The sequence below is a fragment of the Eublepharis macularius genome, chromosome 9 (genome assembly GCF_028583425.1).
Source record: "Eublepharis macularius isolate TG4126 chromosome 9, MPM_Emac_v1.0, whole genome shotgun sequence".
NCBI classification, from domain to species: domain Eukaryota; kingdom Metazoa; phylum Chordata; class Lepidosauria; order Squamata; family Eublepharidae; genus Eublepharis; species Eublepharis macularius.
In genome coordinates this window covers 75162928-75187105 of record NC_072798.1, presented here as the reverse complement: position 1 = coordinate 75187105, position 24178 = coordinate 75162928, and the positions used below count along the sequence as shown (strand labels likewise).

General features: G+C 44.3%; 1 protein-coding gene across 2 annotated transcripts; it reads right to left on the bottom strand.

The window, feature by feature from the left end:
* Positions 1-227: 227 nt before the first annotated feature.
* On the bottom strand, positions 228-22822 carry LSMEM1 (leucine rich single-pass membrane protein 1). Of its 2 annotated transcripts, XM_054989016.1 has the most exons (5): positions 22710-22822; positions 20755-21169; positions 20197-20325; positions 12833-12973; positions 228-1613 (listed from the first exon to the last, which is right to left on the bottom strand). In XM_054989016.1, exons 2-5 carry the CDS (start codon positions 20768-20770, stop codon positions 1474-1476), a joined length of 426 nt encoding a protein of 141 aa, XP_054844991.1. In that variant the 5' UTR covers positions 20771-21169; positions 22710-22822; the 3' UTR covers positions 228-1473. The 2 variants fall into 2 exon arrangements, with proteins under 2 accessions (XP_054844991.1, XP_054844992.1); XM_054989017.1 differs by lacking the exon at positions 20755-21169.
* Positions 22823-24178: the final 1356 nt, after the last annotated feature.

Sequence of the window (24178 nt, the reverse complement as noted above, 5' to 3'; positions counted from 1 at the left end):
TGTGGATTCAACCCAGTTGAAGAAGAGTGCAGAGTGTTGCTATTGATTGAAAACGAATGGAGAGAAAGGCCTTTGTGGTGACAGATTTCATAATCTGAGACACTTTGGCAGGCACACTAGTTAATATTACTTTATAAACGGTAATTTCTAGACATCCCATGAGGCCACTAGGGCTGTGAGACTTCAGAGAGGCTTGGAAGCTATTATAAGAACTGCTGAGTCATTCCATGGATTAAAGTTGTATTCTTTCTCTTGTCCTTGTTCTTCTTGCCTGCTTTGACACTCGAGAACATTACATCAGGGTTATTAATGAGATGTGAAGCCACAGTAGTCTCCCTTCCACCTTTTTTTATATGCAAGCAGATGAATACTCTTAGGTGAACCTAATAGCCTTCCAAAAGATTCCACCAATTGCTTTTTAAATATCAAAATTTGCTTAAAATCTGCTTTTCTCATCTTTTTCATTTTGTAACATTGGCTTGCACACTATTATGTATCATTGGGTTGGTCCTAATAAAAGTATTATATGAATTTTGAAAGGCTTAATTAGCTACATTTGGGGGTACATGATGTGATCACTACAAGAAAAATAGATTAATTATCCCAGATGGATCTTTCATATCGCAGATATTGTCTCAAACACAGTACTTTCAACCCAGGATGGTTCTCACATTTGGGTCATAGTGATCAAATGTGATGTATGTTCACATGTGAACAAATTATTTTTTTACACTAACAAAGTCCCTGATTAATCTTACCCTAATTAATCACTTTTGTAATTTTGAAAAACTGGATGCACTTTACAAAGTAGTACCATGCACCAGCACTTACTTTGTACCATGTAGGAAGTACTGGATACTTTATGATGTACGTCTGCTAACATATGCAGCCTCTCAGAAATTGGATGATACTTTTTCTATTCTAAATTATACTGAGTTGTAAACATGAATCACAATATCTGACACTGTGTGTGTGTAACTATTTATAGGTCTGGGGTCTAGCAGCAGCTCTTCAAAATCAAATGCTTGCACTGAGCTCTGCCTTCCATATATCAATATCCCCAGGGATAAGCAAGAAATCTAGAAAGGCTGCAAACATAGTGATAGAAACATAGCCCTGATTGCTTTTCCAGGCTTGGGCTAAGCATCATGGAGCGCACAGAATGATTAATTTTTTAAAAAAATATCTCACACAAATTCTATCTGAAATTAGATAAGAATAGAATTCATTGCACAAGTTAGCCCCTGGGCCTACTGTTTCCAGCTGAGCATTCTTTAGCCTGGAAGATCAGAGCTTGGTTGACTTGTTTGCATCTTGCTGAGGTTTCCTATGTTTTCTATCCACAGTGGCTGATTCCACACACGTTGGATAATGCAGTTCCAATCCTCTTTAGAGATCATTTGGAACCAACTTTTTCTTGTGTGAAACAAAAAATCCACTTCCAAACGATTGTTAAAGTGCGTTGAAAGTGCATTATCCAACATGTGCAGAATCAGCTTCTGTCTGGTTTAGGTATTGTAAAATCATATCATTTAGTTTCTTAAGGTCTTCAATGTTCTTCTTTTCTAGTACTATTTTTCTTGACACATCATCCATCTTGTCTCCAGTGTGAACTGCAACAGAAAAGAGGTAATGTTAAGGCAGTCTTGCCATTGTTAAATTATTTATTTATTATTTTTATTTATATCGTTTATAGTCTGCCTTTCTCACTGAGACTCAAGGCGGATTACACAGTATGAGATTAGTACAATCAGTATCAAGTACATTTCAATACAGTACCGAGGACATTTCATAAACAATACCATAGGGTAAATAGATACAAGTTTAAAAGACATAGTGTTAGCAAGAATCCAATCCAGAGTAGTAAAAATATTGAAGCAGAACATAATCAATTCTAGGACTAACATTAGACAACATGGAGCACTGGTGGTACATAGGAGTACATATTTAAAGCAGAAGATAATATGTAAGGCAATATAGTGATGAAGTCTATGGTCCCTAACTCATTAGTGAAGCATCTTCCCTACAATACAGCCCTCCCATTTGAGTAAAATGCCTTTTTGAATAGTACGGTTTTGCATCGTTTACAAAAAGCCAGGAGAGTGGGGGCTCTTCTGTCTTCTGACTAAATGAACTGCAATCAGTTCTGTGGTACACTAAATAATTGTTTTTCATTTCATTCCATTTCAACACATTAAAACCAGCCTTTATGAGCCTGTGGGCATCTTTGGCATTCTGACACAGGGTGGTGGGCATACGCTGCTTCTGGAGGCAGAACCAGTCACAAAACACTTGCTGCCGAAGGTGGAGCCACACACAGAGAGGAAGTTCAGGGAAGAAAAGGGGTACTTTAAAAATACACTGGAAAAGAGGAGTGAGAGAGAATAAAATCAAAACTGCAGTGAAAGCAGTTGCCAGGTCCCCTAGCGTTCAAACCGGGGGATGGGGAGGTCACTGGGAGAACTTACCTTGTGCTCATACACAACATGTGTGCAGTCCAGACCACTTCCACGTCGTGCTGGGAATGACTTCAATTTCAGCAAGACATAAAAGTGATCCAGAGCATATGGGAGTGTGCTCCGATGGCGGGGTTTCAACCCATTTCCATGCCTTTCTCCGCACCGGCCAGGTAAGAGGTGGCTGGGAGTGGGGGTTCCCCCACCCCCACTGGGGGAATGGGATCCCTAGCTGAAACATCATTATTTTAATCTGTGCAATCAATCGGCTCTTCAGTGGCCAGTCAGAAGCCCTGGGAGGCAACAATTCCATTTGGCCCCAGCCACTTTTTAATAATACTTAGTGGGCACAAGAAAGGTGTCAGCAGGCACCATGGCACCCGTTGGTACCACTTTAGGCACCCAGCATTAAACTGTTGCATTTTCCTTCAGTGCATAGCCAATTTGTTACTGATCCCACATATATTACACTCTTACTGTGTCTACTTTCAGCAACTTTGCAGACGGGGAAAAATGTTGCTTAAATTAGAAGTGCTAGAAACCCTGGGCATGTCCCAGCCAACCCATCCACTTGGTAAAACCACTTAAATGGAGAAAAGAGCTAGCTTCAGTAATTGATGAGCACAGTTTCAAGTGGGTAGCCCAGTTGGTCTGTAGTAGAAGAGAAGATTTAGGTCCAGCAGCACGTTAGAGACCAACTAGGTTTCCAGGCTATGACTTTTCAAGTCAGAGCTCCCTTCGTTAGAGTAGTAGTGATTCTCTTGAACGAACATTGAATAGCTATGGACAATCCATACCAGTAATTCCCAGTGTGGCACTGTGGATGATGTGGCACCCACCAATGTGTTTCCTGTTGCCCATGACCTCCTTCTCCAAAGCACAGAGCCAGCCCTGGCTTTCTTCCACCTCACTGGAACAGTGAGGTGCTTCAGAGGCGCCTTTGAGGTATTAATGTTGAAAGGCTGTGGCTCAGTGGAAGAGCCTCTGCTTTGCAAACAGAAGGTCCCAGGCTCAGTCCCCAGCATCTCCAGTCACAAAGAACCAGGCAGTAGATGACGTGAAAGACCTCTGCCTGAGGCCCTGCAGAACTGCTGCCAGTGCGAGTAGGCAATACTGACCTTGATGGACCAATGGCCTGATTCAGTATATGGCAGCTTCATGTGTGCTCAAGGGTTGTGTGTACAGGGAGCATCAGCTGCCTCCATCATCGGATGACACTTGGCCTAGAACCTACCAAGTCCACATGGCAACCATTTTGTTCTTGGTCATGCCTCCTCATAGCAGCCAGTTTGTGATGCCTGCTCTCAAAATTCTCTTAAGTGCCCACAAGATCAACAAGGTTGGAAATCCCTCCCAGCTACCTGATGGCATTTCTTTTTTGGTGATGCATTAGAGATGTTTGATAAAGCAACTTTGAAGATGTCCTTAGTGATAAAGCAACTATTGAAAATGAAATTCAGTTCTAGAGACAGTAGCTTTTTTCCCTCTGTAATCTTAGAAAGTAGAAACTTGTAATGCTTCACAGTCACAATAGGAAAAAAACAGCCCAGATACCAGACTTTCCTTTAATCATGACTCATTATCCCCACAACAAAACACCCTGTGAGGTGGGTGGGGCTGAGAGAGCTCCTAGAAGCTGTAACTGACTCAAGGTCACCCAGCTGGCTTCAAGTAGAGGAGTGGGGAATCAAACCTGGTTCTCCAGGTTAGAGTCCCGGCACTCCTAACCACTACACCAAACTGGCTCTCAGTATGGAATCTGGATCAAGATAAACTGCCTCATTTATGCTGCAGTCCTAAGAAGAGTTCCTCCAGTCAATGGGCTTAGTCTGGAGTAACTCTTGCAGGATTGCACTGTTAAATGATTAGCTAGAGAAAATTTTTGTTCCCTTTTTGCTAGATGATGATGATGATGATGATGATGATGATGACGACGACGACGACACTGGGAAGGCTACCTTCTCTTGAAAAGGGAAGTACTTTGTGTTTCTGCACATGATGAACCCAAAGATGAATAGCATCCAGCCATGCACGTGGAATCTATGAAAGCCTCATCCATCATAATGATGGATATTGTACTACAACAACAACAACAACAACAGCATCGCAGCTTAGGCTGAAATTCAGGTCTCGTGGTTGTTTTATAGAACATTCATTCCATTCTTGACATTGATCACAACCATGACCCAGTTATATGTGGCTCTATTCTCTTTCACAGAATCACCTGGGGGTACCCCTACATACACTTCTTTTTTCTGGAAAAAGAGCTAGAATGTCCAGTCTGCAGAAACATAAAACTCTTTGGTGAGGTGGTTACATGTTAATATTTCCAACAACCAAACAAACCATAATTGACCTTTCTTGTCTCTTCAAGGTTTTATGAGGATGTTTTATGGTTCCCTTTATGTGGATAGCCTGTCATTTTGTCAAATAATGTAACTAGCCTACCCAACAAAGATCCTAATCCCTGTAATTAACACAATACACTGGTTAATTTCATACAGTAATTCTACTAAAGTATTAGTATCAAACAGAGTTTATTTAAAGAGATAGTACAGAATTCCACCACCCCTTTCTGGAATTGGATATGAACTGCGGGTCTTTTCTATGTACCATTGTGTATTTATTGTAGAATTTTGTATACCCTATGTTATTGCTCTATTTATGCATATTTATTGTCATTATCGTAGAAATATTTATTGTGGTCTTTGAGCTATAGCCGACATGATTGTTCTGTACTCTCTCTTTAAATAAGCTCCGTTTGATATGAGATGTTGAAAAGGACTTGCAAATTTGCACTTATTTGTTTGCACTTGCACTTTAGTAGAATTATTGTATGAAATTAACCAGTGTATTGTGTTAATTATGGGGATTCGGATCTTTGTTGGGTAGTTTCAACCTGTAATTGCCCTTTTTGCTAGTAATGTAACTAGCCTGGAAAGTTAAACCAGGTTCTTAACATGTCTCACCAAACTTTGTTTGTTTGCTTTAGAACAGAAATTCTGTTTTCCAACCTACAAAGAAGCTGCATTCATTTCTGTGTCCCGAAACAAGAGATCAAAAGGAACTGCATCAAAAAGCAGGGGACAAGAGCAGATATATGAACCCATCCAACCACTACAGGCCTGTTCCAAGGCCCTGCTTCAGGCCCCTCCACTTTCTGAAACTGGGAAGGCAGCAAACCCAGAGAGGGCCGTGATGGTCATGGCACAAAAAACTCTGGAACTCTCTTCCCATGGAGACTCATCTGTCCACTTCTGTTGCCATGTTCTGCCAGCAGGTGAAGAATTTTTTATTGGGGGGTGGGGAGTCTGGCATTCCCTTAGTGATCCCTCTTTCCTACACTGTGTTTTAATTGCTGCAAAGCTGGTATCCTCATGCTAAGCAATGGCCTCTTCCATAAGAAGAGTCTATGGAATCTCCCCCACAGACTCTTGTTATTCTTCCTGCCTTGTATTGGAGTAATAGTTATCCATAGTTTAACAGGGTTAACATACCTGTAACTTATGTTCATCGAGTTCTTCTGTGCTGACACACATGGGACTGCGCAGGCGCAGGCCAGCCGCCGGAGAATTTTCTAGAGCTTCCATGGCTCCGAAGGGGCCGTTTGTCGCGCGCCTCAGCGACCGTCTTCCCGCCCAAAACGGTCACGTGCTCCTTCAGCGACCAACGGCCCCTTCCCTCAGTTCTCCTTTGCCGCCGCTTGACCAAGACACTTAGCCGTAACACCTTAAAACACATCAGATTCAGTTACAGCCACCACATCTTGTGCATTGGAATTCACAGCGGGGTAGGAGGGAGGGTTGTGTGTCAGCACAGAAGAACTCAATGAACATAAGTTACAGGTATGTTAACCCTGTTTTCATCTTCGTTCTTCTGTGCCTCCACACATGGGAGTGTACCAAGCTTCACACAATAAGGAAGGTGGGGTGAAGTCCAACACAATTTTATTGAACAAACAGGAACAACAACAAATAGATATGAATATATACATCTATGTAAACTGTGCAGTGATACATCAGTACCCAATATTTACACATATATACACCCAAATATACATATATACACTCATTCACTCAAGGGTACCTAACAGGTACGCCAAGAAAATCTTCCCAAGACTCCCTCAGGAAAAAAGGGAGTGTAGGACAGCCCTGGCCACAGATACATCCTGCTCCGCATTGACATCAATGGTGTAATGCCTGACAAAGGTGTCTGCAGAGGACCACGTGGCTGCTTTACAAATGTTAACCAGGGGCACCCCCCTGAGGAGTGCCGAAGAGGATGCTTGGGACCGCGTGGAGTGGGCCCGAACATGAAGCTGGCAAGCTACCCCTGCCAGGGAATAGGCCCTGCTAATGGCCGCCACAATCCACCTAGACAGGGTCTGCGAGGAAGCCCTGTTACCCTTGTCCTTGGCCCCAAAACATACAAACAGGTGAGGACTGGAACGGAATCCCTTCGTCCTATCCAGGTAATAGGCTAGGGCCCTCTTCAAGTCAAGGGAATGGAGGGCCTTTTCCCCCTTAGAGGAAGGTTGAGGAAAAAAAGCAGGCAGTGAAATATCCTGCGAGAGGTGGAAGGCGGACACCACCTTGGGCAGAAACCCGAGGCAGGGACGCAGGACCACCTTGTTGGGATGAAACACAAGAAAGGGAGGGTCAGACCGCAGTGCAGACAGCTCACTGACCATTCTGGCCGATGTCACGGCCACCAAGAATGCCACCTTGTAGGATAGCATATCCAAGGGGCAGGTAGCCATAGGTTCAAAAGGAGGCAACATGAGACGTGAGAGTACCAAGGACAGTGACCACTGAGGCACTGGCGCCGACACAGGTGGGTAAAGATTGTACATGCCCTTAAGGAACTGGCGGGATTGTGGGTGAGAAAACAGTGTAGCACCCTCAACTCGGGTGTGAGCAGCTGATATCGCTGCCAGGTGGACCTTGAGGGAGGAAACCTTCAAGCCCATGCCACGCAAGTGGCACAAATACTCGAATACAACCCCCAAGGGACTGCTGTCAGGCACCACTCCTTTAGCAAGTGCCCAAAGCTCAAACCTGCGCCACTTGGCCGCATACGCGCGCCTAGTGGATGGCCGACGAGCATTCAGGAGGACCCGCTGTACCTCGTCAGTAAAGCCTACAGGGGAGGAACGATCCGCCAAGCCGTCAGGTGCAGCTTCCTGGGATCGTGGTGGACTAGGCTCCCGTTCAGGAGAAGGTCTTGCCGAGGGGGCAGACTGACATATGTCCGTTGGGACAGCCGCAGGAGCTTCGGGAACCAAACCTGCCGTGGCCAAAAGGGGGCCACCAGGATGCAGTCCGTCCTGTCGTCCTCTATCTTGCACAGGACCCTGGGAATCAAGGGGAATGGAGGAAACATGTAGTGCAAGCCCTGCGTCCACGTAAACTGGAAGGCATCCCCAATAGAGAGGGGGTCGCTCCCTGCCCTGGAACAGAACTTGTGGGCCTTGGTGGTCGCCGCAGTGGCGAACACGTCTATCACTGGATGACCCCACATCTGGAAGATCGGCCCAACGCACTCTACGTTCAGTTCCCACTCGTGGTCCAGCAAAGGGACCCTGCTGAGGGCATCTGCCCGGGCATTGTCTGACCCAGCCACGTGTATAGCACGGAGCGACACGCCGTTCCTGATAGCCCACTGCCAAGTGAGCGTGGCTTCCCAGCACAGGGCCATGGACACTGTGCCCCCCTGCTGATTCACGTAGTACATGGCAGTCGTGTTGTCCGTCTGCACCAAGACCTGACGATTTCTCAGCAGTGCTGTAAGAGACACAAGTGCGAAACGAATGGCCCTTAGTTCAAGCACATTGATATGGAGGGTCTTTTCCCTCTCAGACCAGACATCTTGCACAGACACATCACCACAATAAGCCCCCCATCCCAACAGAGAGGCATCAGTGGTAACCGTGACGTCATGGTGCTGATACCCAAAGGGGGTCCCTTTAAACAAGTTGTCATCAGACAGCCACCAGTCCAAGGAGGAGAGGATGACCCTCGGGATAGAGAATTTGAGGGATGGAGGGTGCAGCAGAGCATCGTACCTCCGCACAAACCAGTTCTGGAGCGGGCGCATACGCAGCCTAGCAAAGGGCACCACAGAGGTGGCCGCTGCCATATGCCCTAGTAAGCACTGGATAGTGCGCACAGACTGGAACCAGTTCCTCTTGAACATGGACACTAGACCCCTTAGGGACCGAGCCCTCTCCAAGGGGAGCAGGGCCTTGCCCTCCACAGAGTCTAACAGTGCACCAATGTAGGACACCTTGCAGTTGGGCACCAGTTTGGATTTTTCAAAGTTCACCAGGAGCCCCAGGCGTTGGCAAGTGCTAAGTACCAAGCCAATGTCCTGCACCAGCCTAGACTCCGATTCAGCCACGATGAGCCAGTCATCGAGGTACGGAAAGATGGTACAGCCTTCTTCCCGCAGGAAGGAAACCACACGGGCCACACATTTCGTGAACACTCATGGGGCAGTGGACAGGCCAAAGGGGAGCACCTTATACCGGAAAACCCTTTGCCGGTAAACGAAGCTCAGGTATTTCCTGTGCTCCTCCCGTATTCCCACGTGAAAATATGCGTCCTTTAAGTCAAGGACCGCAAACCAATCCCCCTGTTTCAGCAAGGCGATCACAGCCGCCAATGTAATCATTTTGAATTTGGTCACCTTGAGGAAGGCATTAAGGCCCCTCAGATCTAAAATGGGACGTAAGCCCCCATCCTTCTTAGGGACCAGGAAGAACCTAGAGAAGAAACCCTTTACAGAGTCCTCATAGGGCAATTCTTCCACAGCACCCTTGGCCAAGAGCGACACGATCTCCGCATCCAGCTCGGCCATAGTGTTATTGACAGCTGTCAGGGGTGAACTGCATCTAGGCAGCTCAACGAACTCCAGCCCGTATCCCAGTTCAACAATAGTTAAGACCCATGAGTCAGATGTTATTGACTCCCACTCAGAGAGGAGTGGACTCAGTCTGTCCGAAAAGTTCGGGGATACGGCTGGCGTGACCCGTCAGTACTGCCTCCCGGCGCCCTGCTGATCTCTCTGCTGGGCCGGTTGTTGTGCCGGACGAGGCTTGAAGGGCCTACGCCTCCTCTGCTGCTGTGCAGGAGGGTAAGGCCGCTGCTGGTAGGCAGGATACTGGTGGAAACCCGGCCGCTGTTGCTGGTATCTGCCCTGGAAATGGTAAGGGCCGGACCGGGGAGCGTACCGTGGCCTGGAGGAGGGCTTGTTCGCAGGAGCCAGCCCCAAGGACCTAGCCGTCTGCCTGTCCTCCTTCTTCTTTTTCAGGGTCTCGTCGGTGGACTTGGAGAACAGCGAGTCCCCTTCAAAGGGCATGCTCTCCACCCTGGAACGCACCTCCTGAGACAGGGCGGTCGACCGCAACCAGGAATGGCGCCTGAGGACCACCGCCGAAGCCATCCCTCTAGCAGCAGTGTCAGCAGCGTGGCTCCCAGCATTCATTTGCTGTTTAGACAGCCGGACAGCCTCTGTTTGCAGCAGGGACACCACAGCCTTCTGCTCAGGTGGGAGGTCCCGGGTATAGGATGCCAACTTCTCCCAGAGGTACAGCTGGTACCCTGCCATGATGGTCTGGTAGTTGGCAATCCTCAGACCCAGCGAAGCGACGATGTACTGGCGCCTGCCCATGGCATCAAGCTTTCTGCCCTCTTTATCGGCAGGCACCGAGGAGTGACCCGATCGTCGGGGGTTGAATTCCTCCGTGACCAAGGAGGAAGGTGGAGGGTGCTTCACCAACGCCGGCCAAGTGCCCTGCTTGATCTTATAAAGCTGCTCGATCCTCTTAGATGTTGGAGGCTGGTCACAGGGCACCTTCCACACCTTCTCCACGATCTCCTCAATACCCTCGAGCATGGGGAAGCCAATGGACGCTGGGTTGTCACCGTATATCCGCTTGAGCAGCTTGTCTTTGGTCTGTGGGGTCGCCGAGGAGATGTCCATCTCGAGGGCCTGGGCCATCCTCGCCATCTGGTCAGCGTAGATGCGGAGGTCCTCGTACGGGGAGCCCGTAGATGGCACCAGATCATCAGCCAGCGATGGTTCAGACCAGGATTCCGACTGGTACTCGGCCAGGCTCTCCACTTCTCCTTCCTCGGAACCGTGCTGGGAGTCCTCACCCTGGACTGGAGGGGGAAACCACAATCGTCTCGACGTCGATGGACCCGGTTCCGACTCGGAGAAACCAGCAGGTGCCCCTTCCCACTGGCAACGGTATGGCGAGGGAAGGTAGGAGGCTTGACGATGCCGGGATGCAGTGGATCGGGCGGATCGAATGCTGTCCCCGGACCGACGTCGCTCACGACCGACAGCAGGCGGAGATGGACGGGCAGGGGATGGGCGGCTCCGACGAGGAGACGGGCTCGGTTCCAACCTCGGCGACCGAAGGGTAGGCGATGGTCGACTCCGACGGCGCGGGCTCGGCTCCGGCCCAGAAGAGAACTCCACATGCACAGTCTCAAAGGCCATCGGATCCGGCACCGGCACGGAGAGCTCCTCTGGTTCGGGGGAACCCAGATGAGGGGAAGGCGTGTGAGGAAGCACGATGACTTCTTCCTGGGGAGCGGGATGCGGCGACCGATGATGTTTGGTCTTCTTCTTCTTTTTTGCCGGTTCCGAAGAAGACCTCGGAACCGACGCGCTCCTCGCCTTCGAAGGGGACCTCGGTTTCGACCTCTTAGATTTTATAGGGATCGAACCGGTCGTCGGTTCCGACCGGGGACTCGGCACCAGGATCCTCGGTTCTGATGTCGGTCTCGGATCCGACCTGGTGGATGACGCGCTGCGGGGCGGCCGCGCCGGACCCTGCGCTGGGGAGGCCGCTCTCGACGCCGAGGCACTCGGGGGACGCGGTTTCGACCCCGACCTCGCGGAGGCCACAGAGCCAGCTCTTGAGCGCCTTTCGGCAGAGGGGCTAGGGCCGGCCTTAGGTAACGGGGTCCCCTCGGACATGACCGACTGCCACAGTGACGAATTCAGTCAGGCCCTCCGATCCTGCCGGGCCTTGTTGGTGAAGCCCTGGCAGATCTTGCAGGCCGACACGTTGTGGGTCTCCCCCAAACAAAAGAGGCACAGCTCATGGCCGTCGGTTTTGGCCATCTTGGTGTGGCATTGGAGACAATGCTTGAAGAGAGCCGTTGAGGCCATCTTCAGGGGCACGCGAAAGAAGGGTCAAAACAGTCCGAGTCAAATTACCGAGTATTTCGTCAAAGTCCAGAGGGAGATCCGATAGAATAGTCAAGGTCCGAAGTCCGAAGTCCAAAAGCCAAGATTAATCAGTCAGAAAAGCACGAAGCACAAGCACAGAGCGCGAAGCTCAAACGTTCTCTCCAAGCGGCGGCAAGAAGAGAACTGAGGGAAGGGGCCGTTGGTCGCTGAAGGAGCACGTGACCGTTTTGGGCGGGAAGACGGTCGCTGAGGCGCGCGACAAACGGCCCCTTCGGAGCCATGGAAGCTCTAGAAAATTCTCCGGCGGCTGGCCTGCGCCTGCGCAGTCCCATGTGTGGAGGCACAGAAGAACGAAGATGAATCCATGTGAAAGGGCTTTTTACATGTCTATATGTTTAATTATACCACAAAACATTATGTTGGACCCAGACAAAACTGGCAATTGCCACTGATTTCCACTTTCGTTCCTCAGGCTCCCCTACTCCCAGGAGCAACATTTTGTGGAGATCAGTGGGCTGCAGTGAGAGGGGAGAATTGTCTATTCTATCACTGGAAAATACAGTATGGATCCAACCCATTGTTAGGAGAATAACCAGATTTCATTACTCTTTACTTATACATCACCTGTTCCCTTTGCTTATCCCACCCTTTTCCCATGGAGCTCAGGGAAGTGCACTTGATTCTCCCCGTTCTTTGCATCTTTACAATAACTTTGCACAATCCTTCTTCAAAAATTACAAGTACTGTCACACATACCAGGAGCCTACCCAACTTCATGTAACTGGAGCACATGCTACCCATCATCCTTCTGATACGCATTGTTGCCATGCATATAACACATGTATTTACCATAGGCATACAGCCTCAGACCATGAGAATGGGAACCCAGAAAAATTCAGTGGCCTGTTCACACATACCAAAGCTGTACATGCAAGGTAAATGCATATGTTGCCTCTGATCACACAACATGGTGACCATGCACACTGGGAGGACAGCCAGTAGGGTGCAGTCTCATTATGTATGGTTGGTGAGCTTCCAGTACACACAGTTGTAACATCTGAAAAGGGCTAAGGGTATGTTACAAAACTTTCCTTAGAAAGTAAGCCATTAAATTGTAGGCTGCCCATCCATTGCAATCAATATCCTCAGAAACAAAGAGTATTACTTACCTATTAAGATTATTACAAAGGAAACAAGTGCCAAGCTGACTATTAAAGTAATGATCGATGTGACAAAGAACCAGCTATGGCATCTCATGCTGTTTTGCATTGTCCAGCAACCAGCACTATCTGTGTTCTCTTGCCAGATGGCTGTAAAACAAAAACACGAGTCTAAGAAAAAAGCGTTTAATCTCCATGGACAATTTGCTTGTCCAGAAAGCTACAGCATCAGGAAAACAAAGATTCAGAAAGTACTCCTAATTTCTGAATTGGATCCATTTAATTTCACACACACACACACACACACACACACACACACACACACTCAGTGAAATACAGCAACTGTAGCAGTGAAAACACTATTTAATCAGAAATTCTGTAGAAGAAAATGAGTTTTCTTTTAATGACATGTTTAAGCAGTGGATCACTGTGTAGCTGTTTCTTTTAATGACAATTTGGCATGTAGACAGCAAATTTAAGAGAGCATTCCCAGTCAGTCTTCAAGGGCTGTTATCGAATATGGGGGTAGAGGTAAGTCACCCTGAAAGCTTGAGATGAGTTTGGGTTGGTGTTCAAAGGACAGCTAGATATTTAACAAATAACTAATTGGAGTGTTACAGGTCAAACTAAGCCCAGGTGACAATAGGAAGCCAGAGCAGATGCTGAATCACTGTTAAAGTATGTTTCTGTTTCTGACGAGCAGTTCCGGTCTGAAGCAAAGTCATAACATTATGCATCAGCCAAAGCTGCCCTGAGGGCCTCACCATGTGCCCGTACAGCAGCCTAGTCTCAAAGGATGAATGTGGTCGCTGGGACTAAGCCTGAGGAAAAAGACTACAGTCCTCTTACATGGTTCCATGTTACATCTGAGCTGAACTTCACTATCAACTGCAAGATTCTACCATTGGCAGGTTCCCTCAGGCCTTTGAACCTCTGGAAAAATAAAACACATGTTTCCAGAGATTTACATACTTAAATATTGAAGCTGACATTCTCAGGAGGCCACATTTTTCTCCATATACTGGGTTGGATCCAGAAGAAATTTCTGCCAATTCCCCCTACCTGCTGTAGACCCTCCTCATGTCATCGCTCTGGGTCCTCTGCCCCTCACTCCCGGATGAGCATTTTTGTGGACATCAGTGAATTGCAGTGGGAATTGGAAGGTAAAGAAAGTACCATTTCACCACTGGAAAATTTAGTCTGAATCCAAACTTCAGTTTTTTCCCTGCACAGTTTATTCCAGTCAGTTCTGGCTCCATACTGCTTTGATTTATTCTAATTCCTGCACACTTTTTGCCTTTATTTTTCACTTTAGTGTTTTTGGGGGGGGGTCCCTTGGGTTTTTTTTGGTCCTTCTGAGACCACTTTTACTCCAATCTTTTTCTAGAAGATGATTTTGAGTCAATATTTTCTTTGTGCATAATGTTTATTTTGGTTTTGTTTGTCCCACCCGCTCCCACCCACCTTCCACTCACTTGTTGATGATTGGCTGTTTCGTCATCATTAAACCACTCACTTCCCCATCCTTTCTTTCCCCCCTCTCCTAGTTTTGTTTTCTGTCTTTTTAAAAATCATGATTTTCATCGTGTTATGAACAAAAGGAAAGGATAGGGTTATATCCACCTACGGTTGTAATAATACATGCAGCAGATTTTCTGAATTCCCAGCTTTTTTTTTTTTAAGTAAGCCTGTAGCCCACTCAATTGCAGAGGTCAGTTTTCTCTGCCAGTGCCGGCCTCCTAGCTCTGGGTAAGCCTGGGCAGGGCTCTCCAGTTTCCACCGTATTGGGGGGGGGGGACTTAAGTATAGGTGATGGAGATGCTCCTTTTTTAGGCTCCCTCATACAAAGATTTCCCCAAGTATTCATTTTCAATTGTTTTTTTAAATCAGCTCTTACATCAATAAAAAAGTTACAAGCATACACAAAAAGTAAAAAAAGGTATGTGCGCTGTGACATCATCACCAATGACGCCATCAATGACGACAGCAGCCTCACATGAAAATCCTGATTATGTAAGGCACATGCAGAACAAAATAAACCAACTCCATAAATGTAAAAATGCAAAGGGAGAACAGATGTGCGTAAGAACCATACCCAAACCAATTTCAATCCTTGGGGATCAATTGCTAAGAAAATCAGAAATAAGTGAAGTGTGAGTAGTATTTATGCTACTCATCACCCAGATTGCATCTGAAAAAGTGAGTTAATTTCTGACTCATGAAAGCTTATGCCGGAATAAATGTTGTTAGTCTTTAAGGTGGCACTGGACTTTGTTATACATTGCTGCTGCAGACGAACACAACTACTGCTCTGGAAGTGGCATTATACTTCATTTGCCACCTGTAGCCATTAAACCTTTCATGAGCTGGCTCTACTAGATAGATTTCCAAGGCTATTCTCACTTTCCCAACATTGAATGTCTTTCTCCCTGTGGCTACTTGCCAACATTTAATAGGTTTTTGCCTCTTCATTTCCTCTGCCTTCATAACAAATCCATTATGCGTTAAATTCCACCACCACTGATGCTACTTCCCAGATACAGTAATAAACTTTGGAGTACTGCTGATGTGGGCTTTCAAGCACGGTAAGGTAGCAGTAGAATTCTTAATAAATGTCTCTTGTCCATTCTGCCTAATGAACAGTTCTTACTAAGTGAACTGGCTAAGGGTATTAAAGTATTGTAAGTAATCAGCGAGCAAGGAACCCTGCCAAGCTGCTTAACAGTGTGTGCCTTTGCTGTCCTGAACCTAAAAAGACATGCAGCCTTACCTCTCTACTAAAACCAATTAGAACTTAGCCACTTATTTCAAAAGTTGGTTTAAAATTATTCCTAGCATGATGCTTTATATCCATTATAGATGCTGAGTCACTAAATGGATCTGCAATTGTATTGTGTGGTTGAAATGTCAGTTCTGGCATTTCTCATTTTCCTATTGCAAAGGCACGTGATAGCCTTCAGGTTAAAAGCATGTCACATAAACTCATCCCATCAAATCCTATAAAACTTCTTTTCTAACACAGGCTTGCTGTTTTGAAATATGACTTATGCAAAGCAGCTGATAGCTATAAAGAGAGCATCTGCCTGAATATTAAGAGGGAAACAACATCAATGTTCATGGCTTCATTCCTGAAACTATAGATTGGGCAGCAGCCCATCAAAGTCAAAAGGCTTGAAAACAATTGGCTCTAAAGTGCAAGTCTTTAAACTCTCCCAAACAAACATTGGTATGCAAACTCCATTGCAAAAATGAATTCACCCATTTTGAAAGCCAATAAGAGAGATCCAGTTTGGTGTAGTGGTTAAGAGTGCAGGACTCTAATCTGGAGAGCCGGGTTTGATTCCCCGCTCCTCCACTTGAAGACAGCTGGGTGACCTTGGGCTAGTCACAGTTCTCTGGAGCTCTATCAGCCCCACCCACCTCACAGAGTGTTTTGTTGTGGGGATAATAGTAACATACTTTGTAAACTGCTCTGAGTGGGCATTGTCTTGAAGGGCGGTATATAAATTGAATGTTGTTGTTATTATAAGAACTTTTCACTGGGTGGCATCAAATAATACAATTAAGACAATGAAACTACCATGTTGTTGTGATGCAGAAGGATTGAAATTGACTTTCTATAAAGATAGTAATAAGAAATGACTTGGGTTAATTTGGGTTAAATTTGTTCCCTATTCTTCAAACTAAAGAGTGCATATATTTACATATGGCTCCAGAAACAGCATATCTTTGGATCTTGAGAGTCACCATTTCTATATAATTTCCTGTAGCAGTAGAAAAGAGCAAGAGTCCAGTAGCACCTATAAGACTAACAAAATTTGAGGTAGTGTATGATCTTTCATGACTGTGACTCATGAATAGCTCATACCCTACCACAATTTTTGTTAATGGACTTTTGCTCTTTTCTGCTGCTACAGACAAACATGGCTACCCATCTTGATATAATTTCCTGTTGCCCTGGAAGTGGTTTCACCTGTTATTTCCTCGCCATTTCTCTCTAGAGATTCAAAGCTTTTGCCCTAAAATACTGCCCGCCTTTTCAGCAATCCTGAGACACCAAGACAAGATGCAGTCACCTCATCTTCCATGCCAATGGTCCAACATCTGTCATCCACTACCTCCTCTTCCTTTTATTAGAACAAAGTAAAGGGGAGAAGGGCAGACACAGAAGGCATAGTGGCGGCATGCATTCATAGTGCCTTAAGAGATATTAAAGGAATAGGCACCATCTCCAGACCAAGATCCCGTCATGTGCCTGTACTACAGGATAGATATTCTATACAGATGGAAAGTGAGGAATGGTTTGTGTCCCAGGTTACTTGCAGAGCTAAAGCTATGAGGAAAATCTGAGAGTGGTGAAATCCCAGAATACGATTCAAGACAATACAGGTCTTGAACCTTGAATATGACTCTTTCCAACAGCAAACTTGACATTCTAATATGTACTTGAGCTGATCCTTAAATTAGCATTATGAAATAAAGGAATCTCAGGGGCATAGTTAATAGAATCATGCTTCGTTTCTGGAGTAAACACAGTAGCATCTAATATGGAAAATACTTTGATACTAGGTATGTGGTGTAATCAATGACATATCTTGAATGTCTAGCATACTATATTTTTCTAGCATATTATAACATACAAAGAGTCTTTGCATAAGTATACACCCTTCTGATTGACTGGAAACAAACCGATCAATAACTTTTATTTTACCGGTAGCCTTTAGCCAGTAATATATACACCCTTATTCTAACCTAAGCCAACAGATTCTGTATCTATTTAAGAATTACACTATGGAATGTTGCCAGGAAACTGTATGTTCTAAAAGGCTTACCAAATACAGCAAGGGAGTTGGGGAACTAAAAATAACCTTGTTGCTATGTGTATGTTAGATACAAGTATACATGAGAAATAAAAGTAGGATGGAGCAATTGTAAGCAGAATTCTTAGGCCCAATACAGGACGTTGATATTTTATATGACAGCAGCAGCTAGACTTCTGTATGCGCAAAAATGGAAAGTACAAGAAGTGCCAACTATTGAAGATTGGATTTACAAATTGCTGTATATGGCTGAAATGGATAAGATGACAAGAAAACTGAGAGATCTGGACTCAGGGCAGTTCAACACAGACTGGGAGAAGCTGAAACAACACCTGGAGAAGAAATGGGAGGTGGGAGGAAAACTGTGGCAGTTTGAGAACTACTGAAGCACTGAAGTAGAGGGGGGAGACTTTACCGGGGGGAGAAGAGATAAATGTGAATTAATAAGCAGTCAGATTAATAGATTGATATATATATAGATATATATAGGTTAACAAACAGAACATAGATAGAAAATAATTAACTATAAGGATTAAATATAAGGATTGATTAACTAACAATATTTTCTTTCTTTTTGGTAAGTTTTGTACCAAACTGAATGTCTGAAGATATAGATGAGTCAAATTGATTGACTACGTGATGAGAGATATATAGAATTATTACAAAAAGATAGAATGAGTAATATATAGAGAATAAGTCAAATTGTCTGATATAAATGAATGTATGATCTATATGGTTTATGATATATAGAAATATTTGAAATTGAAAAATGGGATAAATTGTTTATCTAAGATGGAAACAAAGACTTACAGTTTGGGCATACAATGTTAAAAATAGTTAAGGATGTACTGCTTAGAATAATGGAGAATATATATTTGTTTTAGATAGAGGAAGCTAATAAAAGTAAGGGAAAGGGGACAAAGGGTTGGAAAGCTGTTGGAAGTCAACAAAAAGGGGGGGGAAAGGGAGGGGGTTAGAGATGAAAAAATTGGGGAAAATTGAATGTAAATGTAAAAATAATGGATTCTAACCCAATAAAAATTTTTTCAAAAAAAAAAAAAAAGTAAGCAGAATTCTTAGGTGAGGCTACATGGAACAAAGTAATTGTTCAGATGAATCCCATTGAAGAAATGCAGTCCTAAGAACGCATGGCATTTGCTCCTCTTTAAAAGAGGTGTCCATTGCCTTATTGTTAAGATTGTTAAAATTATGAATTATGACGAGAGAATGAAGATTCTAACAAGTTGGTTCTTCTAACCTATTCTATCAATTCACAGGAAAATATATAGCAGTAATAACATCCAGAGCAGGACAAAGTTTCACATTACAAACAGCTATTTAAAAGTTGAACTGGAAAATATCCTGGTCATAGAGTCACTCATTTGTCAAGAGGCATCACATAATAGTATTTCAGAAGGCAACAGAACAGAATATCAATGATCTACAATCCATCCCAGACACTGATTCTTATTTCTCTCAAACCTTTGGTGGTTGGCTTGTCTTTACTTACAACCAGCCAGCTGAGAGGCCAGACCCACCTGAAACCATCCCAGATGCCAACTCTACTCTCATATCTACTCAGACAACACTATTATAGGACTTAATAATCTCAACCAGAACAACAGGGAATCAGTAACTTGCTTGTCCTATGACATGGTACACAAAGCATGCTAACAATGCTCTTCTACTGCCTGCACAGGGATTAAAAGAACATAAATCTCCGAGTACAAATCTGACATCAAAAAACTGCAATATTCAGAAAGAACATTCATTTCCCTGAAATGCTTTTGTACTGAACTAAAAGATGCTATTCTTCAACGTAGAAATCTGTTCTTGCTACCTTTTCAGGAGAGTGCTTGCTCACAAAGATATTTTGTAAATGAATGTCATCCAAAAATGTCATCCCAGATGAACTTGGAGGCAGGATTGCTGCATATTTAAACAGTTCTGTAGAAGAGGGGCTGTTGGCAGATGCTAAGAAAATAAGCAGTTGTAGCATGGCAATCTGCATCTGTTAAAATTCTGCTTATTTATACGTCTCAACATGCCATGCCCCTTGTTTCCTGTTGCACTCTGAAAATTACAGCTTGGGCATGTATCTGCATTAGAATCTTAAGATATGCTATATTCAGGCTGATTTAAGCCTCCCCCTCCCCTTTATCAGTTTGGTTGGGTCAATTTACAGTGCAATCCTCAAAGGGCTTACTGGACTAACTCTGCATTGGATTGCTTTGTTCATCTTGCCAGATGCTGCGTTGCATACATGTGATTCTAGAAGTGCCTGTTCTCTACTACATAGTTCCATTTTCTTTTCTTGGGGGAAGGGGATCATACAATATTTTTTCAGGGTCAAGCCTATCCTAGGGAAGGCCTTGAACGGGAATGAGTGCTGCAACTGTCATAGCTGTTTTGAGATCAGTGGTAACACCTTGGTGTTGAGTGGCATCTTCTTAAAACATTCTGGCAAGATGACAAACTTAAATAAGTTCCAAACGGGTTGCATTACTTTGATATTTTGAGAGGTGGTTGACAAATATTTTGTGGCATACGTACTTTGATGCTGAGATTGAACCACGCAAAGATGCTGTTCATTTAAGTTGTTTAAGGAATCAACCATGTATAGCTTTCCTTCTTCATGAGAGTTTTGTAAGTCAGTTTCAAGAGAAGAACTCCTCATCGTACCTGAAAAACAACAACATGGTTACTATGTGAGAACCCTGGGAACATGACTTGGATAAAATTAGGGGTTATTTCGTAGAAAAAGAGCTGCAGGAATTCATTAGCATAGCTCATTAGCATAACTCATTAGCATATGTCACACCCCTTGCCATCACCGGAAGTGTGTCAGAAGGCAACACCCACCCTTCAGGCTCCATCCCAAAAACAGGACTTTACTTCTTACTGTTTTTACAACCTAAGTCATAAACAACAACCCTCATCCCACAGGAGAACCAAAAAAATTAGTTTTCATGTAACTTAACAACAGCTGCCAAAAGTTTCTGCAGATTTCAATACAATAGGACTACAATTACAGACTAGAACGTAATACCACCTCCCAAAGGCTCCTAAAACATGACATACCAATGGGGGGGAGATAATAGCAACACTCACCACCACTCACCAACATTCAGCATCACGGCTTGCAGGGTGGGAGGACGGGCCGCACAGGCTGCAGCGGCGCCAGCTGGCCACAGGGCTGGCTTTGGAGGCTGCCGCAGGCCCCGCACCACCTCAACCAGCTGGCAGGCTGGGAGGACGGGCCGCACAGGCCCAAGCAGCCTGGCTGGCAGCGGGGCCGACTCCAGGGAGGAAAAGGAATCACTTGGGCAGGTTAAGCCAATCTAGAATTCCTCTTCTGTATTGTTCAAAGTTTATAAACATAGGGTTTTGTATAAAAAATTGGAAAATCAGATGTATCAGGTTGAATGGACACGATGTGCTTATATAAAGTAGAAGACTATTGGGTAATGTTTTCAAAAGTAATATCATTTGGATTCTGTAGTTTCTTCAAAGCAAATGAGAACAGCTAGAAGATCAGAACAGAAGATACATTCAATTGTACAACTAACAGTGAAATCCTAAGCAGAATTACTTCAGTCTAAGCCCATTTGGTAAGTGGTAGTTAAATGTAGGCACCATGCACATTACATGAGCTATATACCCACATAATACGCTGCAATCTTTGCATAATCTGAGCTCTTTGTGTTTTTTGTGTAGAATTCACAAGAATCTCCTACACACACACACACACACACACACACACACAAAATGAAGTTATCTCTTATAAACTCATTAAAATAAGGTTTTTGAAGCCTTTTTCTCTGCGTAACTACTGAGAGGGTAGCAGCCCAAAGGGTGGTCAAGGATGGAGACCAACAAGAAATCAGGAAGGAAAACAGTTTTATTAGCCGGCTGGGAACTCAGTGTGACTTTGTCACAAAGGACTGAGCCCCCCCCCCTTCTTTGAGTTCAAACTTGCTTATATACATAAGTAAAGCAGCTGAAACATCTTAATCACATGCATAAGTGCAATGCCTCTCATTGGTTACAAACAGTATTTGGTTACAAAGTATTTGGTTACATGTTGATTACATACATTTACTTCTGGTATTTGGCAGATACAATGTTGGCTATGATTTGACTTGGCTCTAATTTAACTATGAGCTATAAAGCTATCTTCTGAACTGTCCGTGACCGTGCATGTCCCCCGTTTCCCCTTACTCCCAGCTCTTCCTTTCCTGTGTTGAACAGATACGCTTGGACTGAGACCAGCTAAACAGATAAGCTTTGACTGAGACCAGCTATTTTGAACATCATTACAGTGACCATTTGTTTCATTGCAGACTATCTGTCACAAGAGTACTTAGGTGGTGTGGCTAGCATAGTTTTAACTGGCAAGTCCTATTTGAGATAGAAAACCTTTTAGATATGCAGCACTGGGTTCAGGGCAGCTGGGTTATTTCTCCCTAAAGGAATTATCCAGCAACCTAAAGGAAGTGTCCAACAACCACATAATTATTGCTATCTTGGGGTTTTCCCTATGAAGACATCCATGACCAGACATACAGCTGATCACTAGACCGTATGCGTCAACAGAACGCCTGCTTCTGCAGAATTCCAGAGACTTGAAAACCAATATTCAGGGAGTAATTTGAAGAGAGTTGTAAAGCAAGAGCTAGGAAAGAAATTTCTCTTTAACTCGCTTCTAGTATAAGTAGTAGCCAACTTGACGCACCTAAAGCCATTGCCACATTATGCACTTAAGAGACTTCTTAAAACAAACATGCTACTTCCCATTTAATTTTAATTCCTGTGCCTAAAGAATAGATAATAAGAGCACTGAATATTCATTTCTTCTTTAACTGAACTAATATAACCTTCTTGACATTCCCGTGTGAGTGACTCACGGTCACTCAGCGTTGTTCACTGACGCAGATGTCCCATTACGACTTTCACCAAACATTTGTTCAGGGCGTAGACAGTGCAAAAAAGGTAACTGGAAGCTTTCATTAACCAAATATCGTTCTTAATAGTTTTTAACCTACAATCAATTGAAAGTTACTTACCACTTGACCATGTCCTGCTAAACTAAAAGAATTCCAGTATCAAGTTGCTACAGAACCCAGTTTTACAGGCTGTTCCTTTTGTCCTCTGGAAATCCATTGAGTTCCTCCACTGAATCCACAAGCTCAGCTGTGAAACAGTGTGTCCTTTCCATCTATATTTAGTATTCATTTCAGCCAAGATGTCAAGTTTCATATATTTGGATGGATAATGCCCGTTTTAATTTTGTGTACAGAGCAATATACTTTATCACATTCATAAAAATGTATGGATCCATCAACTAAATAAAATATGAATATTTTCACATTTCTGCATTATTCTTTCCTCGAATAAAAGCTGTTAGCATAAATACATTGCAGAGAATTTAAGATCTTGCTGTTAAAGTCAATAGAGACAGCCATTTCGTTAACACACAGAGACATCGCTATTAATATAAATCAGTTGCTGCCAGTCACACAGTCATGTGAATTAAGATGAAATTATTCATGTTATTTATTTTATTTTAAATATGTATTTGTGTTCCTTCGTTCTCAGTATATTCTTACAAGGGCACATTGTGCTAAAAACTCAAATTTGTCATCTCTATTTAAATATTGTGTTTGACTTTTCTTCCCAATGGGGACCCAAAACAGTTTATGTCCCCCTCCTTCATTTTATTTTAAATTACAATCTGATGACCCAGAGATTTTGGACATTACGAATCACTCTAGAGCCACCCTCCACTTCCATCTCTCACATGGTATCAGCTACCCAAAAAAAGCTGGAGAGGAGGGGGAAAGCATCAGAAGCTATCACTGGCCAAATCCAGAGGTGTCTTAGAGGAAACGTCCCTCTCCTTCATTTTATAATCCTAACCACGACCCTGTGAGGCAGGTTAGGCTGAGAGAGATTGACCCAAGGCCATCCAGAGCTTCCATGTACGTTTGAACCTATTCTGACCTTGCGCTGTAGACTTGGCTCACTTACAGGAAACAGCATGAAGAGGTGGCTATAAAAGATCTTTTGGGAGAAACAGAGAGAAGCAAGACACAGCCAATGTACATGAAGACCTATGAACTGAAAGGATGAGTTATCACCCTGGCGAGTGACAAGACTGAACGAATCCAATAGTCAGACTTGGCCTGTAAGGCATTGCTTTGAACTGTTTGCAAGCGGTCCAAGCTTGGCTTCCACTGGCCATCTGGTATTCTGGTGGCTGAATTGGGTACAGAGGCAACATCCTTTATGAGAGCCAGTTTGGTGTAGTGGTTAAGAGCACAGGTCTCTAATCTGGAAGACCAGGTTTGACTCCTCACTCCTCCTCTTGAAGCCAGCTGGGTGACCTTGGATTAGTCACAGCTTCTAGGAGCTATCTCAGCTTCACCCACCTCACAGGGTATTTTGTTGTGAGGATAATAATATCATACTTTGTAAACCACTTTGAGTGGATGTTAAGTCGTTCTGAAGGGCAGTATATAAATCGAATGTTGTT